General features: G+C 45.1%; 1 protein-coding gene across 3 annotated transcripts in view; it reads right to left on the minus strand.

Annotated features, from left to right (window-relative positions):
• Map3k20 (mitogen-activated protein kinase kinase kinase 20) overlaps positions 1–22,391 on the minus strand; it is a 146,370-nt gene extending 123,979 nt beyond the window's left edge. For 2 of the 3 annotated variants that reach the window (XM_055600301.1, XM_055600303.1), the window contains exons 1-2: positions 22,303–22,391; positions 10,504–10,696 (exon numbers count right to left, since the gene is read on the minus strand). In XM_055600301.1, coding sequence (XP_055456276.1) covers positions 10,504–10,662 — 159 coding nt within the window. In that variant the 5' untranslated portion in view covers positions 10,663–10,696; positions 22,303–22,391. Of the gene's footprint in view, positions 1–10,503; positions 10,697–10,843; positions 11,201–22,302 lie in introns of those variants that run through there. The other variant, XM_055600302.1, reaches the window with a different exon arrangement.
• Between the last annotated feature and the right edge of the window lie 282 nt (positions 22,392–22,673).

The raw sequence follows: 22,673 nt of genomic DNA on the forward strand, positions 1-22,673 counted from the left end.
AGAGAGCCCTAAAACTGCCCTACACTGTCCCTCTCTGGCTGCCCAGTGCCGACCTCCCTGTTCCTCTTTCTCCCTGCTTGCATAACCACGACAGAACGGCCAGCGAACCCTGGGGCCTGAGCCCATGAACTCTTCTGTGGTCCCAATCTCCCACATTTCCATTTTCCTTCTACTGCTTGCTCTCACTCTACCATCAGCTACACACCCACAGCTTGAACCTTTCTTCTCACCTTCCCACCTCTCCTCAGCTAGAAGCTGGTCCCCAAGGCTGGCCTCTCACCAGCTACTGTGGCTCTTAGCAGTTGTTCCCCTGGACCAGAATCAGCGTCACTACTGCGGATGTGGTCTTCACCTCTCCCTAGAAGCTGACTCTTCTGCCATCAACCTGAATCACTGCCACAATCCCTCATTACTATTCCTGGCAGCACAGAGACACAAGCCTGCAATCCCAGCACTGAGGAGGCTGACACAGGAGGATGCTGAGCTCAAGGTCAGTCTGAAACACATGGAGAACACACCTTAAAAAGAAAAAAAAAATGCCTAGCAGCAGATGTTAATAAAATGTTGACTCATATTTAAAAATACATACCCAGTGATGAAAATGAATATGTATTTTTTAAAGTAAGCTCTACATTCCAATAACAGTAGCAAGTCAGTTCCCACCAAAGGACGTACTGCCCTGCACACTTTAAAAATGTACTGAGTTACGGCCAGCGAGATGACTCAGTGGGTAAAGGCACTTGCTGCCAAGCCTGAGCACATGAGTCCAGTTCCCAGAACCTGTCAGGAGAAGGAAAGAGTCGAACCTCCAAAGTTGTCTTGTACACACACACACACACACACACACACACACACACACACACACACACACTAAATAACTGTAAACAAAAAGTTAATGTAGTGATTTAAGCAGATTTTGTGCATTAGTGGCTGAGTACAACCCCTGGAGCAGACCATAGCTTTACAGCCTCCTTCCTCTCTGACTGAGAATGCACAAAAGCTGGCCACAAAGTTCCACTCTTTTCAGGGTGGCTCATCTAAAGCTGCTAATGTTGTCAAGCACTCTCTTCCTGAACGACTCATCGAGGAAAGAATTCACACTTCTCAAGTCACTAAAATCTTGTCAGGCACGTGTCATGGGGACACTCATTGTCCCAGGTCGTGAATGAACGACCATCTATCTGATGTTAACGGGGCCGAGAAAGAACATGTTAGATTCTTTTTGCAAATACAGCCAAACCCCAAACATACAAAGAACTGTGGCCATGAAAACTATTCCGCCTGGCTATAGAAACAGCCTTTCATTCAAAGACAAAGTAATTCACTAAGAGCTACAAAAAGGAAAATTCAACCACACGTGGAAAGGATAGAGACATGAGTAGACAGAGGGCTAGAGAGTAAGAACCAGCGCGACCTTCCTATAAACTTCACAAGCCAAGGCTGAGCTGAGACCCCTGTGTGCATAGCTCTACTCAATCATCGCTGCGCCGACTGACTGTTTTATGGTGGGCCAGGCACACTGTGCTGTCCAGAATACCATGATGAAGACACAGCTCCTGCCCTCAGGAAACTGATGTCTGAACAAAGCCTCTGTTGCCCCGAATGCAGGAGCCAGTGCCAATCCCAGAAGATCCATTATGAAGAACTGTTGGGGGGTGGAAATACTCTAAAAGTGTGCAGTGACAGCACGCAACATTGACAGCATGTTCAAAAAGCAACCGTATGTCCTGCTGAGGAGTGGGAGTCCGGCGTCAGTGAAACACACTTGGTAATGTGGGTACCATGATGATAGTGACTTCCTGTCTCCATCACAGACCAAGAAGTCACAGGCACCTTTAACGCCCAAGTGAGAGAATTTTGTTTTTGAAGATAAAAAGCAATCATATCTATTTAAAATTTTATCTGCCTGCCTGTCTGTCTACTTAGCTACCTGCCTATCTAATTATCAAGAGAGAAGAGGCAAGAGAATGCATTAACACTTGTGCCGTGTGGAGGTCAGAGGACAACTTGGAGTGTCTGTTTTCCCCTTCTACATGTGGGTCCAGGACCCACATGGGACCCAGTGGTCAGAGTGTCTTTCCCTTCTGAGCCATCTTACTGGTTGATCACCTCTACTGTGATATGCTCACAGGGAGCTTTCTGAAGCTCTTAGAGACTTGAAGGTATTGCTTTTTCTCCTCCAGTTTTTCAACTTTCTTACTCTTCTCTATTCAGCTTCAGCTTTCTCAGATTCTTGAGTCACAGTGAATGCCATTTTTCTTCTGTAGCAAGAGCCTGACTTTATGTCAAATCAGTTAGTCCGGACATAACATTTTTACTGGGATACATTAATTGATTTGATTTCACCACAATATTTAGAGCATGGCTGAAGTATAAACATTAACTAACCGAAATGTTTATTGCTCAATATAGCAAGATCAATAATACCTTAATGAGAAACTGATATAACAGTCGTAATCATTTTCCGTCTGTGACAAATGAAAGTAGTCTCCACATGAGTAAACGTGAAAGCTTGACAAAGTGATGGAAGGCTTTTTAAACTTTTAAGAGAGTAAGTAGCAAAATAAAGAAATGGGCTTTTGCTAGCAGATAAATCACTTCTACAGTCCTCTCAATGATCTCCAAAGTAGCAATGAGTGGTGTTTGTCTCCAGGCATTTCGCAGACGGTGGTGGGGGACTTTGTAAGTCTTGGCCCAGGAAGGCCATTCTGTGGTGTTTCCTTACCAACTGCTCCCGTAAGGTTTAAGTTATCTTCAGACATATTGACAATAACTGGTCACTCATTTAGTCTCTATATTTGTTCAACACGTGGCCAATTTTCACTATCTCTTTTATTGCAGTTCACCTCGGAGCAGCTCTGCTTATAAGCTCCTAGTAACAGGGCTGTCTCACAAAGGAAAGCCGAGGGAGAGATGCTATTCGGTCCGTGCTTCTGGAAGATGTCCATATCAATCACCACTAAAACGACCCGTTAGTTTAAGCTGTTTAATTTTCAATCCAAATTAGTGATTTTACATGTAGTCGAAGTAGAAACATTATGGGGTGTTTCAAAGTTCTTGAACAGAAATGGCATGTCAGTGTAAAAGGCGTAAAAATCAAGAGCCCTTACAGATTCAAAGGTCAGGTCCCCTACAGCAAAGGCACAACCAGGAATCTGGTCACTACGTAGCTAAATGCAAGCGTGTTATGGCCCGCACGGTGACCCAGTGCGGAGGAGTGTGTTCTACCACAGCCAGGGCTGAAAGCAGAGCTTCCGTGTGGAGCATGGAGGAACATCAGTACCAGATGCCTCCTCAGGATGAGCAACACTGAGAGGGGGTCCTCTGCAGCTTCCAAATATCTGCACAAATATTTCAGTTTACTGCAAGCAAGCACAGGGCTCTGCACCAGGGGGCTTAGCAAAGAGACCCACATGAAGGACGCTACATGTGTTGGCTGGGTGGCTTGGCCAGCCTGCCTGGCCTCTGGAGGCCTGCATGCAGGGCATCACCTAGAGAGTATAATCCTGCAAAGTGACTCTGAGGAAACAGACGGCAGCACGTGTGTACGTTGCAGTGAGTAGCCCCAGGTCTGCTCTCTACAATCCAAGACGCCCTGCCTAGGGAATGGTGCCATCCACAGTGGGCGGGTCTTCCCATCTCAACTGACGTCATCCAGATGGCCCCTCCACAGATACACCCAGCAGCCCATCTTCCTGACACTCTCACAACGACCACAACACCCGTGCCCTCCCAAACACAATTAGTTACCTGGGCCTTGCCAAGGCTCTCTTTCCTGTTAGTTGTAAATGGAGCACCCAGTCCCCTGCCCAGTATAAGATCCTAGGTACGAGGTCGTTAGAATCTTCCTAAAAGATGATCCCTCCCTGCTATTCTCACTTTGGAGTACAGTTATCGATAAACCAATGGCTGCCAGTTACCCAAGCCTTCCCTTGTGTCCAGTGCTCTTCCACTTATTTGACACGTATTATCTCATTTAATCCTTTCGAACAGCCCTAGGACATAGGCACTATAATTAGCCCCACTTTTCGTCTGAGAAGCCACAGCATGTGCAGGTGGAAAGCTAAGTGACCATTCCTTCCAGGAATGTTAGCATCACAGGGCAGTTCTAATCCTCTGTCAAATTAGAGGCTTGGATGCTAAATGGTATTAACTCAAGAAGAAACAGGAAATTATTATGGGACTGAGAATGTTCATGAAAAACGAAGAAATTAGACCTGAAAAATGAGTAAGGCCTGCCTAGGTAGAGACAACAATGGTATGACAGGTAAAGGAAAGAATGCAGCCAGAGATGAGAAAGCAGGACAGAAGGTTAGCTGACAGGCTGGGGAGCTCAGGCCAGCAGATAGAAAGCAAAGCTGAGGAGTCAGGGCAGCACGAGGTTGAGGGGCTGGGCAGGGGCAAGGCCCTGAGGCTTTGTTGCCTCTATGCTGCATGAGGCTGCCCAGCAGGGCCTGGGCACAGGAGCTCATCTGAGCAGGGAGAGTTAAGGGTAGCCCAGAGTCTAATGATACCACGTGACAAGTGCCCAACACAAGATGTCACAGAAACTCTGCCAGCATTCAGCAGCACTGCTGGTTATCTGCAGTACTGAGGTTTTATTTCTGTTCGACCTAGCAACATATTTAAGTATTGAAAAGACTTACAAAGGAAGTGAGTCCTTTGTATGGTCTTATTCTTTGTTACGTTCAGGTACAGAGAAAATATTAAAACCACAAACAGAATCCATTAATAAAGATGCTACAGAATCGCACAGACAGGAAGCAAGGCCCCCTTGGGCTAATAAACAATAATATTTAACTAGTTTTTTTTTTTTTCCAAGTGTAAGGACCAACACGTGGATACACTGAGCATAATAAGCCTTTTTATCTTGATCTGAGTCATGTCAGCTCCAATATTCTACTTTCTAATTAATCCAGATAACTTTTCTCTACATACACATCACTGATAACTCCCATTATTATGACCAGTTGACATTCAGATGTCCTGGACTCATAAATGTGTACAACATGGATCAATTTTTGAATGTGAACTTACCCAGCTCTCAACATTTCTAAAACTTGGTAGGATTCATATTTTCCTCGGGGAGGGGGGGGGGGACACTGGCATAAACCAAGGCCAGAGGGAAAAAAAAGACCTTCTATTTTCCTTGAGGATTCTGACTTCTTTCAGTTTGGGAGGCAGTGGAATAAAAGCAACGTCTCCTCCATCCCTAATATTTATCTGTAGTGTGTGAACATTGTTGAGTATCAACAGAGTTCAAGGTATCATAAAGACAGTCATGTCATGGTTAGTGTCATTCTGGTTGTCCTGAGGCCTGCCCAGGAGATTAGCCCATCCTACAGGCCGGGCTACAACAGGGAAATGGGAAAGCCAGCTAACGTGGCCAAACTCTCAATCAATATTTCCTTCTCCCTCTTCCTCCCCCTCTCTTTCTTTCCCCTTCTTCTCTCTCCTTCCTCCCCTTCCCATCCCTCTTCTCCCCAATCCCTTCATTCCTTCACTGTGGGTTGTCCTGTCCCACCAGGCCTTTCTGCCATGGGGAACTATGGACTAGAAGCCGTGAGCATTATAAGTCCTTCCTCCGTTAAGTTGTGAGCCCAGGTATTTTCCAAGAGCAGCAAACAATGAACACGAAAGCTGACGGGCTGCCGTCTGCACCAGACAGAGGGACAAGACAGATGTAAACACGATTGTGTCAACGAGTCACCAGATCTAAGCTGCCATGTTTAATCCCTTTTCAAAGTTCACATCATGAGACTGGTGAAGCCTGGCTTGTCTGGGGATGGTTCTCTGGACCAGTGGTTCTAAGTAAGACACTGAGATCAAATGGCTTTCTCTGGCACTTCCACTCCTCGCTAAACTGCCTGAGCAGCTCGGCTTCACCCAAGTCAAGGAGCAAGTACCAGGAGGACATGCTCATGGCTTCTTTCCCTACCTTTGGTACATAGTCTTAAGACGGTATTTTTTTTCCCCATTGAAAACATTTCAAACAGAAAGAAACAGTACACTGTAAGCACATCTGTAAAAATATGTAAACAGTTGAGTCCTGAGGTCTGGGAGTACTGCTATGGGACAGCAACTCGAAAGAAACCCCCCCCACACACACTCACATTTCAGAGACATTCAGTGAACCTGAAAACTTAGTGTTGTATGTTCCGCTAACAGTTTATAAAAATCAGTTCGCTTGATATTCCTAAGACAGTGCAACAGACTGTCAAAACTATGCTTTTAAAATTGTATTTTCCTGATTAGAAATGTAAATATGTGTCACAGTCAATCCACATTTCCAAAAACTTAGTGGCACGTGTTTCTACCACAGAAGAAAATTAAACTGCAGCACCAACTGAGCTTGAGCAGTAACATCCATGATGACGTGTTTAAGGGGAAGGGTACAGACGCTGGCTGCTGGGGAGAAATGCATCAGACGGGTTGAAGGGTGACAGGGTAGAGAGATGGCCACGTGTGATAAGATACCTTCTGTTAACTCTGCATTCTGTATGTATTATGAATTCTGTATGCTGTATGTTCACTGCAAAATTCACTTTATGTCTGAAAATTTTCATAATAAAACATTGGAGGAAAACATGAAATCCTAGAAAACCACAGACATCCAGGTAAAACAGAAGCAGCACACACAGACGCCACGCACGCATGTGTTTTACTGTCCGTCTTCCCGCCTCACTTCCAGTAACAGCGTTTTCCGAAAGCGCGCGACATCCCCGCGCCAGTGGCACTGCATCGCCTCCGAGTGTCTCTGTCACCCACTTGGCATGAATCCCTGCTCCATACCTCTGACAACTGGCATGGAAGTACAGCTTCCATGTACGTAGGGACGTAGGGAATGCTACTTACTGTCTTGAGACCTGCTTCCGTGTGCTACAGTTTTCTAAACTCTTCTCCAGAAGGGAATGTCTCACAGACCCTGTCTACCCAGAGGTTTGACTCTAAACTTTAAACACTCTCATGAGTAAAACAAAATGTGCGAATTTCATTTCTACAAAAAAACAAAAAACAAAAAAAAAAACAAAAAACAAAAACAAACAAGGATTCTTTCACAAAAAGCCTAAAACAGGCACCCCTAGGACTCCCACTGTGGCTCTGAAATACCAACTACCAAGTCAAGGGGTGTTAACTCAGGACTCCCTGAAGAAATGGCTGGCCGGAGCTAAGTGAGCTTGGGGTGACTTTCTGTGTCAGGAAGTAAGGAAGTCACCAAAGATCAACATGACAAAAGACACAGATGCCAGCCTGAAGGAGCTCTTACTTGTCAAGCTGGGCGTAACTTAAAACGCGAAAGTACATAACTTAATGGATCAAATCACTCTGAATTGTAAAAGGGTTTAGGGTCTATAAAAAAATAAATTGGCCAGTATATAAATAAAGTGAGGACAGAAGGAGGAATAGGGAAGAAAAGCTCAGAAGGAAGGAACTTCTGTTCTTTGCACACTACACTATCATGGTAATGTTCTAAGACAGAACCACAAAGGGATGCTTAAGCTGAGGAAAGATATTTGCATAGCCTCAAAGTAGGTCCTAACAGCTAAATACAAAAGAAAAACAGGTATTTTCGCTGTAGAGGAACTGAGTGAACTCTTAACCTCTTAAGCAGAGGTTCAAAAGTAACATCACCAAAACCAATACAGACCCGGGATACTCCTCACACAGCACCAAGAGCCACTAAGGCCACACAACCACTGAATCTGTAAGTCCCAGGCAAGGGGTAGTCTGCAAAACAAACAAGTGTTCTCAGCTCTTCCAAACTGCCGAAGTCTTAAAAGGCAAAGAAAGGCAGAGAAACTGTTCCAGAACAAAACAGACTAAACAGACGCATCAGCTAGATGCCATTTGTTTCCCTGGAGTGCACCCTGTGTAAGGAAAAGTTCCCATAAAAGTCGCTCGGGACAAGTGGAAAAATCTGAAGGTGGACTAACCAATACAGTAATAGAACCGCTCAATTTCCTGACCTTGTTACCTGGCTGTTTAAGAGATGCTTGAGTACTCTGAGTAAACACATTTGGCACCTGTCATCTATTCTCACCGTCAGCAAAAATAATTATAACTGCATATAAATCAGTAATAGAAATAAAGAGAAAGGGCAGACGCCACAAACTGTCCCTAAGTGGTTGGCTTACCTGGCATTATAGAGATCTTGTAATTTTTCTTGGTGTTTGCTCTAAATAGTTTTTAAACACACTTTAACTAAGTGTGTTTTTTGTTCTTTTTAGTAGAAAGGTAACACACACTTTCTAAAATAGAGGGATGTACCATGCCCTCACTGTGCTAAGGACACACATGTAGCACAAGCAATTAGTCACATAAGCCGGGTTTAAAAATTTGGCTCACACATTCTGCACATTTGACTAAGTTCACAAAACAAACGTTTCATCAGAGAGCAGGTAATTCTCAGACCATCTTGTGAAGTGAGGCAGGCACGTTGTTATGGGGTCTGTTCCTCCAAAAACTCCCTGGAAAAACAATGACCCGAAAGTACAGGACTGAGGGTATAAATGGGTGGCGGGGGGACCCTAGAGTTCACCACCTTTATCTTAACACTTCAAAGCATCAGCAGCCAATACACAGCTTACAAAATTCAACTCCGAGAGGGACGAATACTTCCTCTCTGGTAACCGCCACCGCCTCGTCAGACATCCACACAGGCTCCTGCGGATGTAGCAATGTGCGGTGCCTGGCATGGGGACGGATAGTGACTGTCTCTGACGACAACAGGCTCCTGAGTGGCAATGGAGTTTCTGCTTTTTCCTACTCCCAACCTTATGGGTTGTGATCTTACAATAGGAAAGCAGGACCTGGCAGCTTTCACCCTGTGCTTCCTGTGTCATTTTCCTGGCCTCTCAAGCCGTAGCAAAGGCGCAGTGTACGCACATATGCTGGGAGGTAGGAAGCGACTGGGCCCCAACTAACGTTTCCCTTCACAGTTTCCTGTTCCCATTCAACAGCCACATAAGAAGCTTTGTGTATCAAAGTCCCACCGCCTTCCACTTAACATTCCTATAGAGGAATTGGCTTGTTTTCTGTTCTTACTCAAAGCCTCAGAGTGAACTACTGAAGAACAGGAAGTCTGGCCTCCTGAATTCTATGGGCCCCGACTGGAGCGGCCAACACATTTCTCAGTGCTCTATTTCCCAATCTATAAAATGGAGACAATAATGCAAACTTACTAGATCAAAGAGTTTGGCATCAGAAATGGTTCTAATGCAAGTACTGATCTTTACTTCGTACCCTTGTACTTCATGTAGAACCTACAGACGGGTGAGCCTGGAATGCTAACCCTGGGTTCTCATCTTGGATGGCCAGGGTGGTTCGCTGGTGGCAATTAATGATAACAGCAAGATCATTTGGGGAGTACAAAGCATGTCTACAGAGAGGAACAGTACTTAGTGGAAAGCAGACATTAAGAAAATGGGCAAGATAAGGTATTGCAAGCCACCAGCAGGACAACTACAGACAGTGGTAATACATTGCATGCTTCAAAAAGCCAAACATTTGAATGTTTGCACCATACAGACAACGTCAAAACAAGGCAATGGATATAATGACTTATACATACAATGCACACATGTACTGAAACATTAACATGGCTCATAGATGTTCTTTTTTTTTTTTTTTTTTTTTGTATGTTCTTAGAATCAGTTAAAAGGACATTTAAAAATTTTTAAAGTACTTTAAAGAGAAGGTTACCAAGGTTTAACTCCTATGGGTCAGCTATACAAATTATTTCACTCTTGAACCAAACTGAACATAGTATTGGCGGCAGCGACGGTGGCAGGGTGTGTGTGTGTGTGTGTGTGTGTGTGTGTGTGTGTGTGTGTGTGTGGTGTGTGTATGTGTGTGGTGTGTGTGTGTGTGTGTGGTGTGTGTGTGTGTGTGTGTGACACTCCTATGAAAGATGAAGAATCAGTTCAGGGCCCATCGACTTCAACAAGAGTTCCAAGAGTTCTAAAAGCCAAGACCTTATTCTGATTTTACAAGGAAAGGCAACTCCATCTAGCGCCTCATTCGTTATTGCACAAACGCACCGCTGTGAGCCAGTAGAGGTGAAAGAAACCTAAGAAGCTAGCGTTGCTTAATTCAGCTGAAAAATAACACTCTTATCTTTTAAAGACAACATCTAGGGACCACCCCCAACGCAAGGGGAGAAAACAGCAGTGAAAATGTTACCTGTTGCTCTTTACTGCCCCCTCTCCGTTGCCCCGGAGAAGCGAAAAACTCAAACCCGCCTGTTTCCGTAGGACAGCCAGCTCACATTTATAACACGGAAAGAAATCCTCTAGCTTCAGATGACCCCTAGTAGAATTCAATCCTAAAGCACACACTGCAATATTTTCTATTTATGGGGTTCCCAGAATGGGAGTTGGGAAGGAGCTTCATGGACCAGCCCCAAGGGACCAGCCAGGTCCCTTACAGCGCAGTGACCCTCTAACTCTGGGCTAAAAGGCTTATATAAGAGCTGCTGTGAGGGCCTCTGGTAGCAGATCTTACCTCTTTCTCTATTTTGAGTAACTTCTTTACAGCCACCTCCTTGTCCTGTGATATCCATTTGGCTCGATAAACACTCCCAAAACTTCCTCCACCGCAGTTTTCAAAAAACTGCAAGTCATCAAATTTAATTTGCACAAAGGAGGCACCGAGAGACGACATCTCATAATGACAAAGCAGTAAACGTCCACAAAATCTGCAGAGAGAAAGAAGAAGTGCTGAATCACAAATACATTAGGGTCTGGCTGTAAATATTTATAACAAGTCCTGTGACACGTCCAGAAAGACAGTGACGACTTGAGAAAGAAAAGCAAGACAAACAAATCGGAACGGAAACGCTCACCCTGCCAGCCAGCGCGAAATTCGACAGCAACTTGTCCAGGCTTGGAAAGGGCTCAGACTTCCACCCTATGAGACCTGTCACAGCACTTCCTGCACATCCCGAGGAGCTCTGCCTCAAAGGCTACTGTGTCACCAGGTCTCCCACCAGGAAGGCCTGACACACAGGAGCCATGCTTTCAACAGCAGGCTTACACAGCTCTTCTGGCATGTGTGGCACGCCGTCTCCCCATGCTGCCCTTGCTTCACAGGAAGCATACACAGCCTAAACCCCGCGCATCCTGGCACCGGCGCAGCCCCAACGCTGCAAAGTAAACACACGTTCAGTGTTTAGACTCCAAACAAGCCTTCGCTTAGGGGTGAGAGAAATGCTGGCCAAGCGCTTCCAAACGTGTCCCAGCAGCCTGCACGCCAGAGCAGAACCGATTTTCTGAGAGACATTGTCCCTGATTACAGTATGTTAAGTCATCCGGGGAACACTGCCAAAGATGTTTAAGAAAATATTATGCTTGTTTCCAGAGGAACAGATGACCCCTCCCGAGATCACTGCAGTGAGATTCTCTATGATTGGAGGGTTCTCACTCTTCCCCAGGTAAGTGCCCGTTCCTAATCCTCTACGCCAAACCATAAATTATCAGGGAAAACACAACACACAACACGCAACTGATGGAGTAAGCTTTTGAGCAAACGTAAAAAGCTGCAGGTGGTGGATTAAAGAATATGTGTACGCCACATCCTTTCTGTAACTGTAGGCCAGAATATTATAATCACAGAGCAAAAAGATGGCCCTATATTTGAGGCCATTCTATAGAACAGCTGGCTTTCCCTGCTAATGATCACCATCATCAAAAACTTAACAAAGAAAAAGTAAAACATCTACGTGAGAACTTTGATGAAATGCAACATATGACCACTTTCTGCATTCATCCTCTATAAATACTTAGACATATTTAATATGGCGCCTGCAACTTACTTGAAGATGATCCTGACCCCACCCGCAGAAGCCCACGAGGAGAGAGGATCGGAGCGCAGTTGTCGGAGGGGGAAAACAACATGACAGAACCAAGAGCGACAAATCAGAAAGCTGAGTGGGCATTTTTGCTATCCTGGCCATTTTCTATGGAGTCTGGATTTCTTTTCTTCCAAAATAAAAGGCAGAAGGAAGCCGTCTGTCTGTGTCACTATAAATTCACAGTTTCTCCATCGACATCTCCAGGCTTGGCGGAATGCGGCACGCAGGCAGCTCAGAGGTCTCAGGCGCAGCTGGCTTAGCCATCCCATTTTAGGAACGTCAACTCACTGAAGAATGTTGATTTCTTATTTCTGCTCCTCTTTGGGGAGAAGGCAAGGAAGAAAAATGAAGCGATTTGTTTATCCTCTAATGTTTAGAGCCTTGTAATGTTTAGAAGACTGAGTTGACGAGAAAACAGAAGGAGCAGGACAGCTGTGAGGAACACAGATACACTCTGTGGCTACATTTAATCCAGCGGTTTTCCATGCAGACTTACTGCAACTCACAGTTAACCGTAGAAAAGAAGGTTTATAGAAAATGTAGGGAAAGTGCCAGACAAGTGAAGATAGAGTGTGCAAGGCAAAAGGCTGGTACAACAAATGTCAAACACTGTGTGCTAGATCGCCACAGGATAGCGGAGGACGGCTGAGTCTGTTTGTATAATTGATTTTATCCAAGTATAGTAATTGAAGCAGGGCTACAAAGCTTCTGAGACAATGCTTCCTCGCTGTTCCCCTCTCACTGCTGAGAAACAACTCTCTTGAGCATCTTCTCTTTTTTATCGTATTGCTAAATAATGTGTTTCAACACTGTCACTTTTTTCTTTTCCCACTTTCAGATCTTGTTATAGGCCATTCCCTGGTGAGAAAGGGGTTCGCCCCTACACACCCTCCATACATTCAAGGGCCACACTGGCCTAGCCCTCCGTTTACAACTGTAACATTGGCCTAAGTCAACAGTCATGGTGTATAGTAGACTTGCAAAGTCAATATTATTCCCAGCACTGCTGTGCAGCAATTACTATATTTTACTTGGACAACTTTTTGTTTCTCCTAGAATTATTAGTTGCCCTGTTTTTGTCTTCTATTGCCTGTTTAGCTTTTTATACTATTGATAAATTTATCCAACTCATCAAATTCCCCTAAGAACTACAAAACTCCAAACAAAGTTTAAAAAAACAAAACAACAACAACAAAACAGGTTCTTCCTTCCTTCATTATCTTGTATCCTGAAGGAAGGAGGAGACTGGTTTTCACGGAGACATTCCTTCTAAACACTTGAAATTGATTTGATCTAGTTGGAGTGGCTGCTCGCCAGGCCTCACTGTACTGGGATTTCAATTCCTCTTCCATTCAAAGACATCCCCTCTCCTTCACCCTCTGAGGAGAACCCTGCCCCTGGACCTTCAGCTTCCCTTTCTTGGTTTGCTGCTTCACCTTAACAACACACATCTCCCACTGGCTCTCTGAGCAAAGGGCTCAGAACGTAGGTGTTTGAGTCCTGACCATCTGCATACATTGGTCTAGGAAGGATGTTATCCTTTGTGTCACTGTGAGGGCATTACTTCATTTCCTTATCATTTTAAAAATAACTTATTCACTCATTTTGAGTGTGAATGTTTTGCCCACATGTATATATGTGCACTCCTAGTGTGCCTGCGGCACACAGAGGCTTAGAAGGGTCATCAAATCTCCCGGAAATGGAATCACATTTGAATGCTGAGAACAGAACCTGGGTCCTTCCCAAGAGCAGCAAGTACTGCTGAGCCATCTCTCCAGCCCCCTCATCTGATTTTCCATCCCCCCACACAAGATGTATGTGTGTGTGTGTGTGTGTGTGTGTGTGTGTGTGTGTGTGTGTTTTATGTGCATAAGTGTTTTGCCTGTATGTATGAATGTGTACCACATCCATGCCTGGGGCCTGCAGCACTCTGAGGAAGGCATCAAATCCTCTGGAATTAGTTTAGTCAGCTGTCAGCAGCCATGTGGGTGCAGGAAATTGAACCCACATTCTCTGAAAGAGCAGCAAATGCTCTTAACCGCTGGGCCATCTCTGTAGCCCCTCTTCTCATTTCTAATGACACTGTAGGGCAGTCTGATGCCACTCTGATTTCTAAACCTTTTCACATTTTTTTTCTAAAAGCTTTTGGAATCATTTCTTCATCTGCAGGATTCTGCCTTTTGTTAGGATGTCCTTAGAGATGATTTTCTTCTTTTTATTCACTGGTAGGACACTCCGCTCCAATCTTTGACTCTCAACCTGGATCCCAATTGTCTGGTGGTGTTCTTTCCCTGCCGGGGCCAATCTGTGCCGTCTTCTTTCTCACACAGGCGTGAAGCACTGCTTAGAGTAGCCCTTATGTGCTGACCTCACACCTCCACGCTTGGTGCAGGCAACATGCCTGCTTCAAATACCCATCTCGACCCAGCAAAGCTGTCCCTAACCACAGTTTTGAAGCCCATAAATAAAACTGCATTCTCCCACAGCACTTTTACCTATTCATCTTTCCCATCAAATTCCCACAGGAACACAAATTCCCTAAACCCGAAATTCATTTCTCTCTATACCTGGATTTTCAGCACCTCACTTTTAACCAAACATACAGTATGTTCCTTTTCCACTCCAAACTATTGTTGAATTATAGTTTTTAGTTAATTTTCCCATTATAACTCCTGGAGTTGCAAGGATTTCAGTCCAACTGAGTAAACTCTACTTTGCCATTTTTCCAACTGCCCAAAGAGAATTCTAAATCCAATCCTGTTTCGAGAAGTTTCCACTGGCTTCTTGGGAAACCTGGTGCCTCTAGTACTGGGTGCTTCTCAGTTTGGGTTGTTAGGGGAGGGGTGGAGAAACACTTTCCAAAACAAATAACCCTTAACCATGATTGCCATCCCTAATGAGAGGCAACAGGGTACATTCTTCCAGATTAAGTATTCTCATTATTATACACTCTGCCATTTGGGAATTGGCTCTATATAAATGAACGGTGCTATTACTCGGATATTTTACTGAGACTGTAAAAAATTAAGTCCCTTCTGTTTTCTGAAGAGATTAATAATTTTAGAGTGTCTCAGTACACCGAGCTCAGCAAAGCATCACACCCTTCAGCTGAGAAACTTGGCTTAACTTCCCTCCTCCATATACATAGAAATATATGTTTGTGTGTGTGTGTGCATGTGTGTGCACACATGTATGCGTGTGCGTCTACGTAGGCTACATATGTGTATTGTTTCCCTTTTCATTTCAAGTCACTATTAGAAGAAGATCAAGGTAGGAGAAGAATGATGAGTTGCTGCTAATCAAGCCCACAGCATCTTGGGAAAGATTCTGATCAAATTACAGCAGCAAGACCTGATCAAATTATGCTCCAGTCTTTCAGAAGTCTCTCTACTGTCTAGACCAGTGGAGCCATCCATAAAACGGGGGGGGGGGGGGGAGCATTTTTACCCATTTGCTTACAAAGTTCACATACAGTGCTTTCAACCCACTATGTCTGGAGACTGGCTCTTACCCCCTACAGCCAATCACACAGCACTGCAGATGGACTCAGAACAGGAATATCACAAAAATCAAAACGTAATAAGGGCTCAAAAATTTGAAAACAAAAAGTTGGCTATACTCAATCATCGGCTTATTTGAGCAGAAGCCAAAACTTTGTGATTTTAAAAATGTCCCTAAATTAAAAACAAAAATGATTTTAACTATTAACTAAACTGATAAAAGCATATATAATATAGTTAGTATAAAAGCCGAACACATAAAGGTAGAAAAACCTTAATCGGAGCACTATTTTACTTTTTAAAGTTTCTCATCTTTTCAAAAAGGGGGCAGTCAGGACTTAACTCACAGGTCTTTATTTTGTTTCTTGATTTTTCAAAATGGTATTGATCTCCAGTCAGTCATCTGTCTATATACTCCACTTTATTTTTGTCACAAATTTAAAACAGCAACAAAAGGCTACTCAAACTTCTAATATTTAAAAAGTAAAGTTTTAAAATTAGATGGCATTAAGTTGAATTTTGCTTCCTCCTCTATCAAAAAAATCACTTTTCCTCCAATTATGACCCTTGTAAACCTCATAAATAAGAATTTTAAAATCACTTTCATTTGATAGCCCCAAAGTTATCATGTGTGCAGGGTCTGGCCTGACATCACCAGAAAATGTTAAATCATTAGTACCAGGGAGAGACAGACAGAGAGAGAGAAAGTCGAGCCAAAGTACAAGCTGCCAGCACTCAGGCAAAGGACTGTGCCCTCTGCAATTCAGACTTCCCACAGGCTTCCCCCATGCCTGCTCTGCAAGGGGAAGCAGATGAGGGGTGGGAAGGCCTTGCCCAGAGCCCAGCAAGAAATTTACACATAACAGGTGGAAACTGTGGCTTTCCACCTCGGGTCACAAGCTCTGAGGCCATGCTTACCCATCTATCCTTTCAGCCCTCACATCAGGGATGTTTTCCTCTTCCCGTTTTTATACTTCAATCACTTTTGCTGGCACAAACATTAGCAAATAAATGGCGTATTGATTTCTAAGCCCTTTTCATCTGTGTTTATTTGTCTTCATTTCTTCTCACCCTTCTGTTTGCTCTCCCTTTGGGGTTGGGTCATTTTGTAAGATCTATCTTACTAGCAAGGATCATTTATTTCCAAGATGAGGTCTTGTTATGTCGTCCAGGTGGCCTTGAACTTGAGATCTCTCTGCCTCAGCTTCCCAAGTGCCAAAATTAAGGATCAACACCAGCATATCTAGCTGTAACTATAATTTTTTTTTCCTTTCCAACTGTTTTCCATAGAGATGGATCCTATTCAAGTTACTAAAAGATATTTTTTCCTTTGTGCTTTTTAGATAATAGTATTTCTAGTACCTATTTTTATAATAGATAAAAATAATTGTATTTATTCAATGACAGCACTCATCTTGGTAGGGTCCTAGAGTATCCCCCTTCCACAGGGCCACTGTCTTCTTCCTGATCTTATCTACTCTTATCGCATGGGCACCTAACTCAAGAAAACTATATCCTGCTTTATTAAAAACCTCCACATCATAATGAAAGTAATTTTTTAAAATTAATTTTACAAATAAAGTCTTTGGAATTTCTCTGGATTTTTCTCTTTTGGATAGTTCTGATTTCTCCACCCATAATTTATACTTTCCTTTGGTCTTTCTTTACAAAAGCAGTTGTAAGTTTATTTCTAGAACAACATAAAAAGAGAAACTAACTTGTGTCATTGTGATAAAGATAAACTTTTAAAGAGATTTCTCAGGCTGAGGAGATGGCTCAGTAGGTAAGATCACTTGCTGTGTAAGCAAGAGGACCTAGGTTCAAATCCCTGGCACCGATGCAAAAGTCATGAATGGCAATGTATGCCTGTAATGCCAATACTGTGGAAGGGGGAGGCGGGAAGACCAGGGTGGGCAGAGACAAGAGGATTCTGGGATCTTGCTGGCCAGCCAGTCTAGCCAAAATGGCAAATTTTACGTTCACAGAGAGACCTTGTCTCAAAAAGCTAACGAGGAGAGAGAGAAGACCTCCAACATCTCCCCGGCCTCTCCACTTACCCACGCTGCACATGCACAAGGAAGGAGGAGAGGGCAGAAAGAGAAGAAAGGATCTGGGGGCCAGCAAGATGGTACCCAGTGTCGGGTTTGATACCAGGAACCTACAGGGTAGGTAGACAAGAACTGACTCCCTTAAGCTGTCCTCTGACCTCAGTGCATTGTGCATGTCCAAACACACACACACACACACACACACACACACACGCACGCACGCACGCACGCACGCATGCGCACACACACACACACACACACACACACACACTAAACTAGCCAGGCCCATAATCCCAACACATGGGGAGGCAGAGACAGGAGGATCAATGTGAGTTCAAGGCCAACACAAAGCCAGTCCAAGACAGCCAAGGCTACACAGAGAAACCCTGTCTTGAAAAACTGAAACAACAAAGAAACTAAAAAACAAAACAAAAAAATCTATTTAAGGACAATTCTCAAAGGTACCCTCAGCCTCTAACAAACCTTACTCTGATGCTTACGTCTTCATGCAAATCAGTAAATAAATTAATCAAAACCACTTAACCTCAAGTACTTTACAATGCTATTTGGAATCACTGCCCTGTATTCTTTTAAGAACTGTGTTTCTTTCTTTCTTTCTTTTTAAGAAAGGGGAAGCTTTGATTTGATGTATTTCTTCATAATGTCAGGGTCAGAGATTTAAAAAGTAATTCCTAAACAGACTGTTGCCTCCTCTTAAAGAGAAAATCATTAATGATAAAAGCTGCAAGACCAGGTTTAGGAATAAAACTAACTAGAACCATGTCTACCTTGCTATTTTCATCAAACCTGCTTTCATAAAAGCAGGCCTGACACAAAATATCGTGGGTCCAGGAAACAGGACTTCTTCCGGCCTAGCCCTATCTGAGAAAATCCAACTTTAAATGGGAGTCTAAGAGAGGACAGACGATTCCCCTCTCTGTTTGTGCTTTACCATATAAGTAATATGACTCTCTAGTTGGAGCAAAGGTTAAAATAAAAACAAGCTAGTTAAATGAAACATTCTTATCCATCCATTAATATCCCAATAAATGAAAACCAAGTTCCATGGCATGCTTCTGTGCCAGAAATGCTGTCAGCAGAAATGAAATAAGGAAGAACCAGGAAAGCAGTCGGTAGAGAAAGAGTCTGTGCTCGAACTGAGCCCAACTAGGAAGCAAGAAGTGAGTATGCCCATGTCCTGCCACCGGAGGGGCTCCTTGTGGAAAGAGAAGAGGTGGGACCGCCATCAAGTAAAGAGGGTGACCATGAAGAGGGCAGATTTCTGGGGCTGCCTAAAAGAATGCACAGCTGCCTGGGGGTGGTGCTCATCTGGGCAAGAGGCTACTTCCTGAGCTAACCTCCCACTCACCCTGGGGGTTTTGAGGTACATTCTCTACCGCAGAACTGTCCTGGTCAAATAGGAAATACCCAACCAAACAAGGTGCAACCTCAGACTGGTTACCTAGAAGGAATGTTTCCTAATGTCAATGTGTGGGTCAGAACCGGGTCACCTGAAGGAAGGTGAAAGATAAAAAAGACACGGGGAGATTAAAATCGGCCAGAAGCAACACCTGTATCATGCTTTGCTGAGAGGCAAAATTATCTGTGGATACAAATTACAGAATTTCCGGTGACCAGTGTAGCGCCCCCTCCCGAAGCCATTCTGCTCTCTCAGCAGTGAGTGGCACATCCCTGACAGGAGGTGGGGGTGAGGAGCGGAGAGCCTGCATCAGCGAGACAGGAATGGACGTGTCTAAGGTCTGCCTCAGCCTCACCAGCCTGATGACTAACCAAGCTAGTGTGACGTGCTGACTATCTTCCTTTCCTAGGAGATGCAGTCACCTACCTGACAGCAAATGTGAGGGGATGCTCGGTGACCTGCATCTTTGAAATAATAAAATAAAATCATGAAGGGCCTCTTGACATTCCTCTCACACAGCTAGGGGAGGGCCATGTTCCGAGGCCTGTCCTACACACTTCTCTCCCATGCCCAAAGCAAAGAGCTCTTGACCATAAGGATAACCCGGACGATGCATGCTCTCGGGATGATGACATAATCTGAGACTTTTCCTAGCAAAAAGGAATCACGTTACCTCTTCCATCAGACCAGGGGCTACAAACCTTCCCATGTGCTTATTCCCATATAGGCAGTACACAGGGATCTTAGTTCTGGCTTCTTGGTCATAGCCTGCCCGTGGTTCCCTAACTTCCCAACTCTTCCTACATATGCTTCGGTGTACTGCTTTTCAGATTCTTCCCCAACACACAGTTTTACAAAGCTACACACAGAGCTGCTCTGGAAACCCTTACACTCAGAGAACAGGGGTTAGGAAAAGCTCTATCTACTCTCAGCATACACATTTCAGAATGACAGCAACAGGGCAAAACAGCGTGGGCAAGCCTTGGCTGGGAGAGGTGAGACAAGTGCACAGCTTGAGAAACGGGAGGAAGCCCTCGCTGCACCCAGTCACAGTAGCTGGGGCTTCCGGGACTAGCCCAAGCGTTTGCACATGCTGCCTCACAGACCTCTCCCTGGGAAGCAGGTATTACTGGCCCCCAAGGTCATAAATGTAGGCCAAGCCTGCTTTCCAAATGACACAACTGGGATTCAATTTGGGTCACCTCCTCTTCTCCTACAGAATACTTTTTTTTTTTTTCCTACTCCATCACTTACTGCCTCCTAATTTTCCTTCTTTTTTTTTTTTAAAGATCCATTTCTTGTTACCATAATGAGTGGACTGCTTACTGCTCACATATTTAACTTCCCATCAGCAATGGTATCAATGGGTTTAAGTAAGGGTCAGATGTGCAGCTCCTTGTTCTCACAGTCTTTTACTGGGTTGGGGTCATCTACCTCCTGTTATACTCAGTGGTTCTGCTGTCTCTCGGAGGGTCTGACACAAAAGGCCCTGAAGTCAAGCCATTAGGCTCTGGTGTTGACGGCTGCCATTGTCATCCTTGCACAGGTAAGAACTTTCTGGCTGCAGCTGTAACTGTGCTTGTAAACGTGGAATGGGCCAAGGTTAGTAGCCACAAAGGAAGTAACCTAAATTTACCCACACTAAGACGGAAGGTGTCTCAGCTGTTGCTATTCTATTTAGCTAGAGCAATCTCCTACCTTGTCCATCTGTCCTGGGCAGGATAAAATGGAAAGCAAATGATCCAAACTTTTACTTCCAACATCGGGGGGCTCGGAGGCTCTCCTTGTCCCAACAATACTGTCTCACCACAAATACCTTTTCCCAGGTTAACGGAAGAAAGTGCCCGTTGACTCACACTAGGGGTTTTATCTCGCCTCTTTCAGAAAACGTCCCTGTAATTTCTCCAGTGTCTCCCTTGTTGAGTCGATTATTCGCCCCATACCCTCTGTAACTCCTGATTACCATTCTGCGGCCCTTTCAGACTCAGTTTCACCGCTCACCCCAGATAGGCACTGAGCCAATGTATTGCTGATCGCACTCACGCTGCACTAACTTAAAATACACAGTGCAGCTTGCCAGGTTTCCTTATTTGGCAAGAAGGTCCCTCAGTTCCCAAGATCTTTGACCATCCATTTTTAGATCTAAATCTGTGTGCCTAATATTTGGTTATTATTTCTCTTAATGTGTTCTTATGTATTACCCCCCCCCCCCCGCTCAAAAAAAGTTTTAAAAGAACAATCATCTACTTGCTTTCCTAGACAACAAAACGTTTCCCACTTAAACTTTGGACTTGCACATTCTCCAGTTTAAAAAAAAAAAAAAAAAGAAAAGAAAACTTCAAAACAACCCCCCAAAGTTCTTGTAAAAATTATATTGTGAAAGTATAAACAGTGCTCCAAAAGACCATTTTTCTCTATCTTAATTCTCTCTTTCCAAACAAGTTAAATTCATGTTCATTTCCAATCTCACTATTGTAATTTCTCACTATTGTAGCAGAAATCTAAAACAAAGACTCTACAAATGACCAAAACCATAATTAAAGCACAGCCGTCACTTTTTTTAGCAATCAGAGAAGGAATGAAATTTCACTGTAGACACAGGCCTACGGCAAATATGTCTGGTCTTGACTCAATTGTTTATTTTTATCGTTAAATATTTTAGTAAGTTTGGACCCACTAAATGCTGGCAGTTGGTTTCATCTACGGCCAAGAAAGCCAGAAGATTCCCTACAACAACATTAGGGGTAAAACAGGAACACAGTCGAACAACAATCCGAACTCAGATGTCCTCCAATCCATTCTGGAAGCCGGTTCTCACACGCATCATTAATGAAGGCTGCTTATTGTGAAATCGCTGGAACGGGCCACCAAATGGTGTGCTTTCATTATTAACGAAACTAACAAAAATAGTAATTATGTTCTCCATAAACAGTGCTTATGCGGGATCTCCAGGCGCATGAGAAACATACATTTTTCAGCAACCCAACAGTGACGTGCCATTGTTTTTCAGGCAGTTCCATGTCATCTGGGCAGTTTAGAATTAAAGTTTGTCTTGAGAGCTGTCACGCGCGGGGCGAGGCGTGGCTGCGGCCGGGGTCACTCAGCCGCCAAGCCCGGTACAGACCCCCCGCGCCCCGCGCCCCCCGCGCGTGCTCCTACGGAAGGGAAGGGTGCCCGGGGAGGGCGGCCGCCTCGGGCTCCCCGCGATCGCCTGTGCCAGGCCGGGCTCTTCCGGGCACCGCGAGCCCGGCGGGACTGGCCCGGACTTGCCCAAGCTGTCCTCGGTCCGGCGGCAGGGGGCTGCGGCCCGGGGGACTGCGGGCTCCGGGGGCTGCGGGACGCCAGGGCACCACCGGGCCGAGGCCAGCCGCCCGCCGAGCCCCGGCCTCCCGCCCCCGCGCTGTCCCGGCCCCCGCAGGCCCCGGCCCCGCCGCTCCTCCGGTGGAGCTCCCTCCCGCCTCCCGGGTCCCCCGCGACCCTTACCTGGCTCCCGGGCAGGGCGCGAGCGGCAGCGGGGGTCGGGGACGGCGGCCCGCGCGGCTCCCACGCTTCCGCCGGAGTCAGGAGTTGAACATTCCGCCTCTCCGCGCGGCGCCAATGGGGAAGACGTCGGGCCAACAGCACCACCTACCTCCGGGCGCGGAACCGCGGGCCGGCCAGCCTCCCGGGCACGCCCGGCCCGGCGCCCAGCGGGGAGGCCGGGGCGCGGGGTCACAGAGACCCCGGCTGCTGGTCGGCGCCTGTGGGACTTGGATGCTCTGGCTGGGAAGGGGACAGCGGGGAAGTCGATTTCAGGGTTGCAAGATGCCTCGATGGGAACATGCACAGGTACTTTGGGGGATTTTGAGGAGTTG

Source organism: Psammomys obesus, unplaced genomic scaffold (assembly GCF_907164565.1).
Source record: "Psammomys obesus unplaced genomic scaffold, mPsaObe1.curated_primary_1811, whole genome shotgun sequence".
Classification (NCBI taxonomy): domain Eukaryota; kingdom Metazoa; phylum Chordata; class Mammalia; order Rodentia; family Muridae; genus Psammomys; species Psammomys obesus.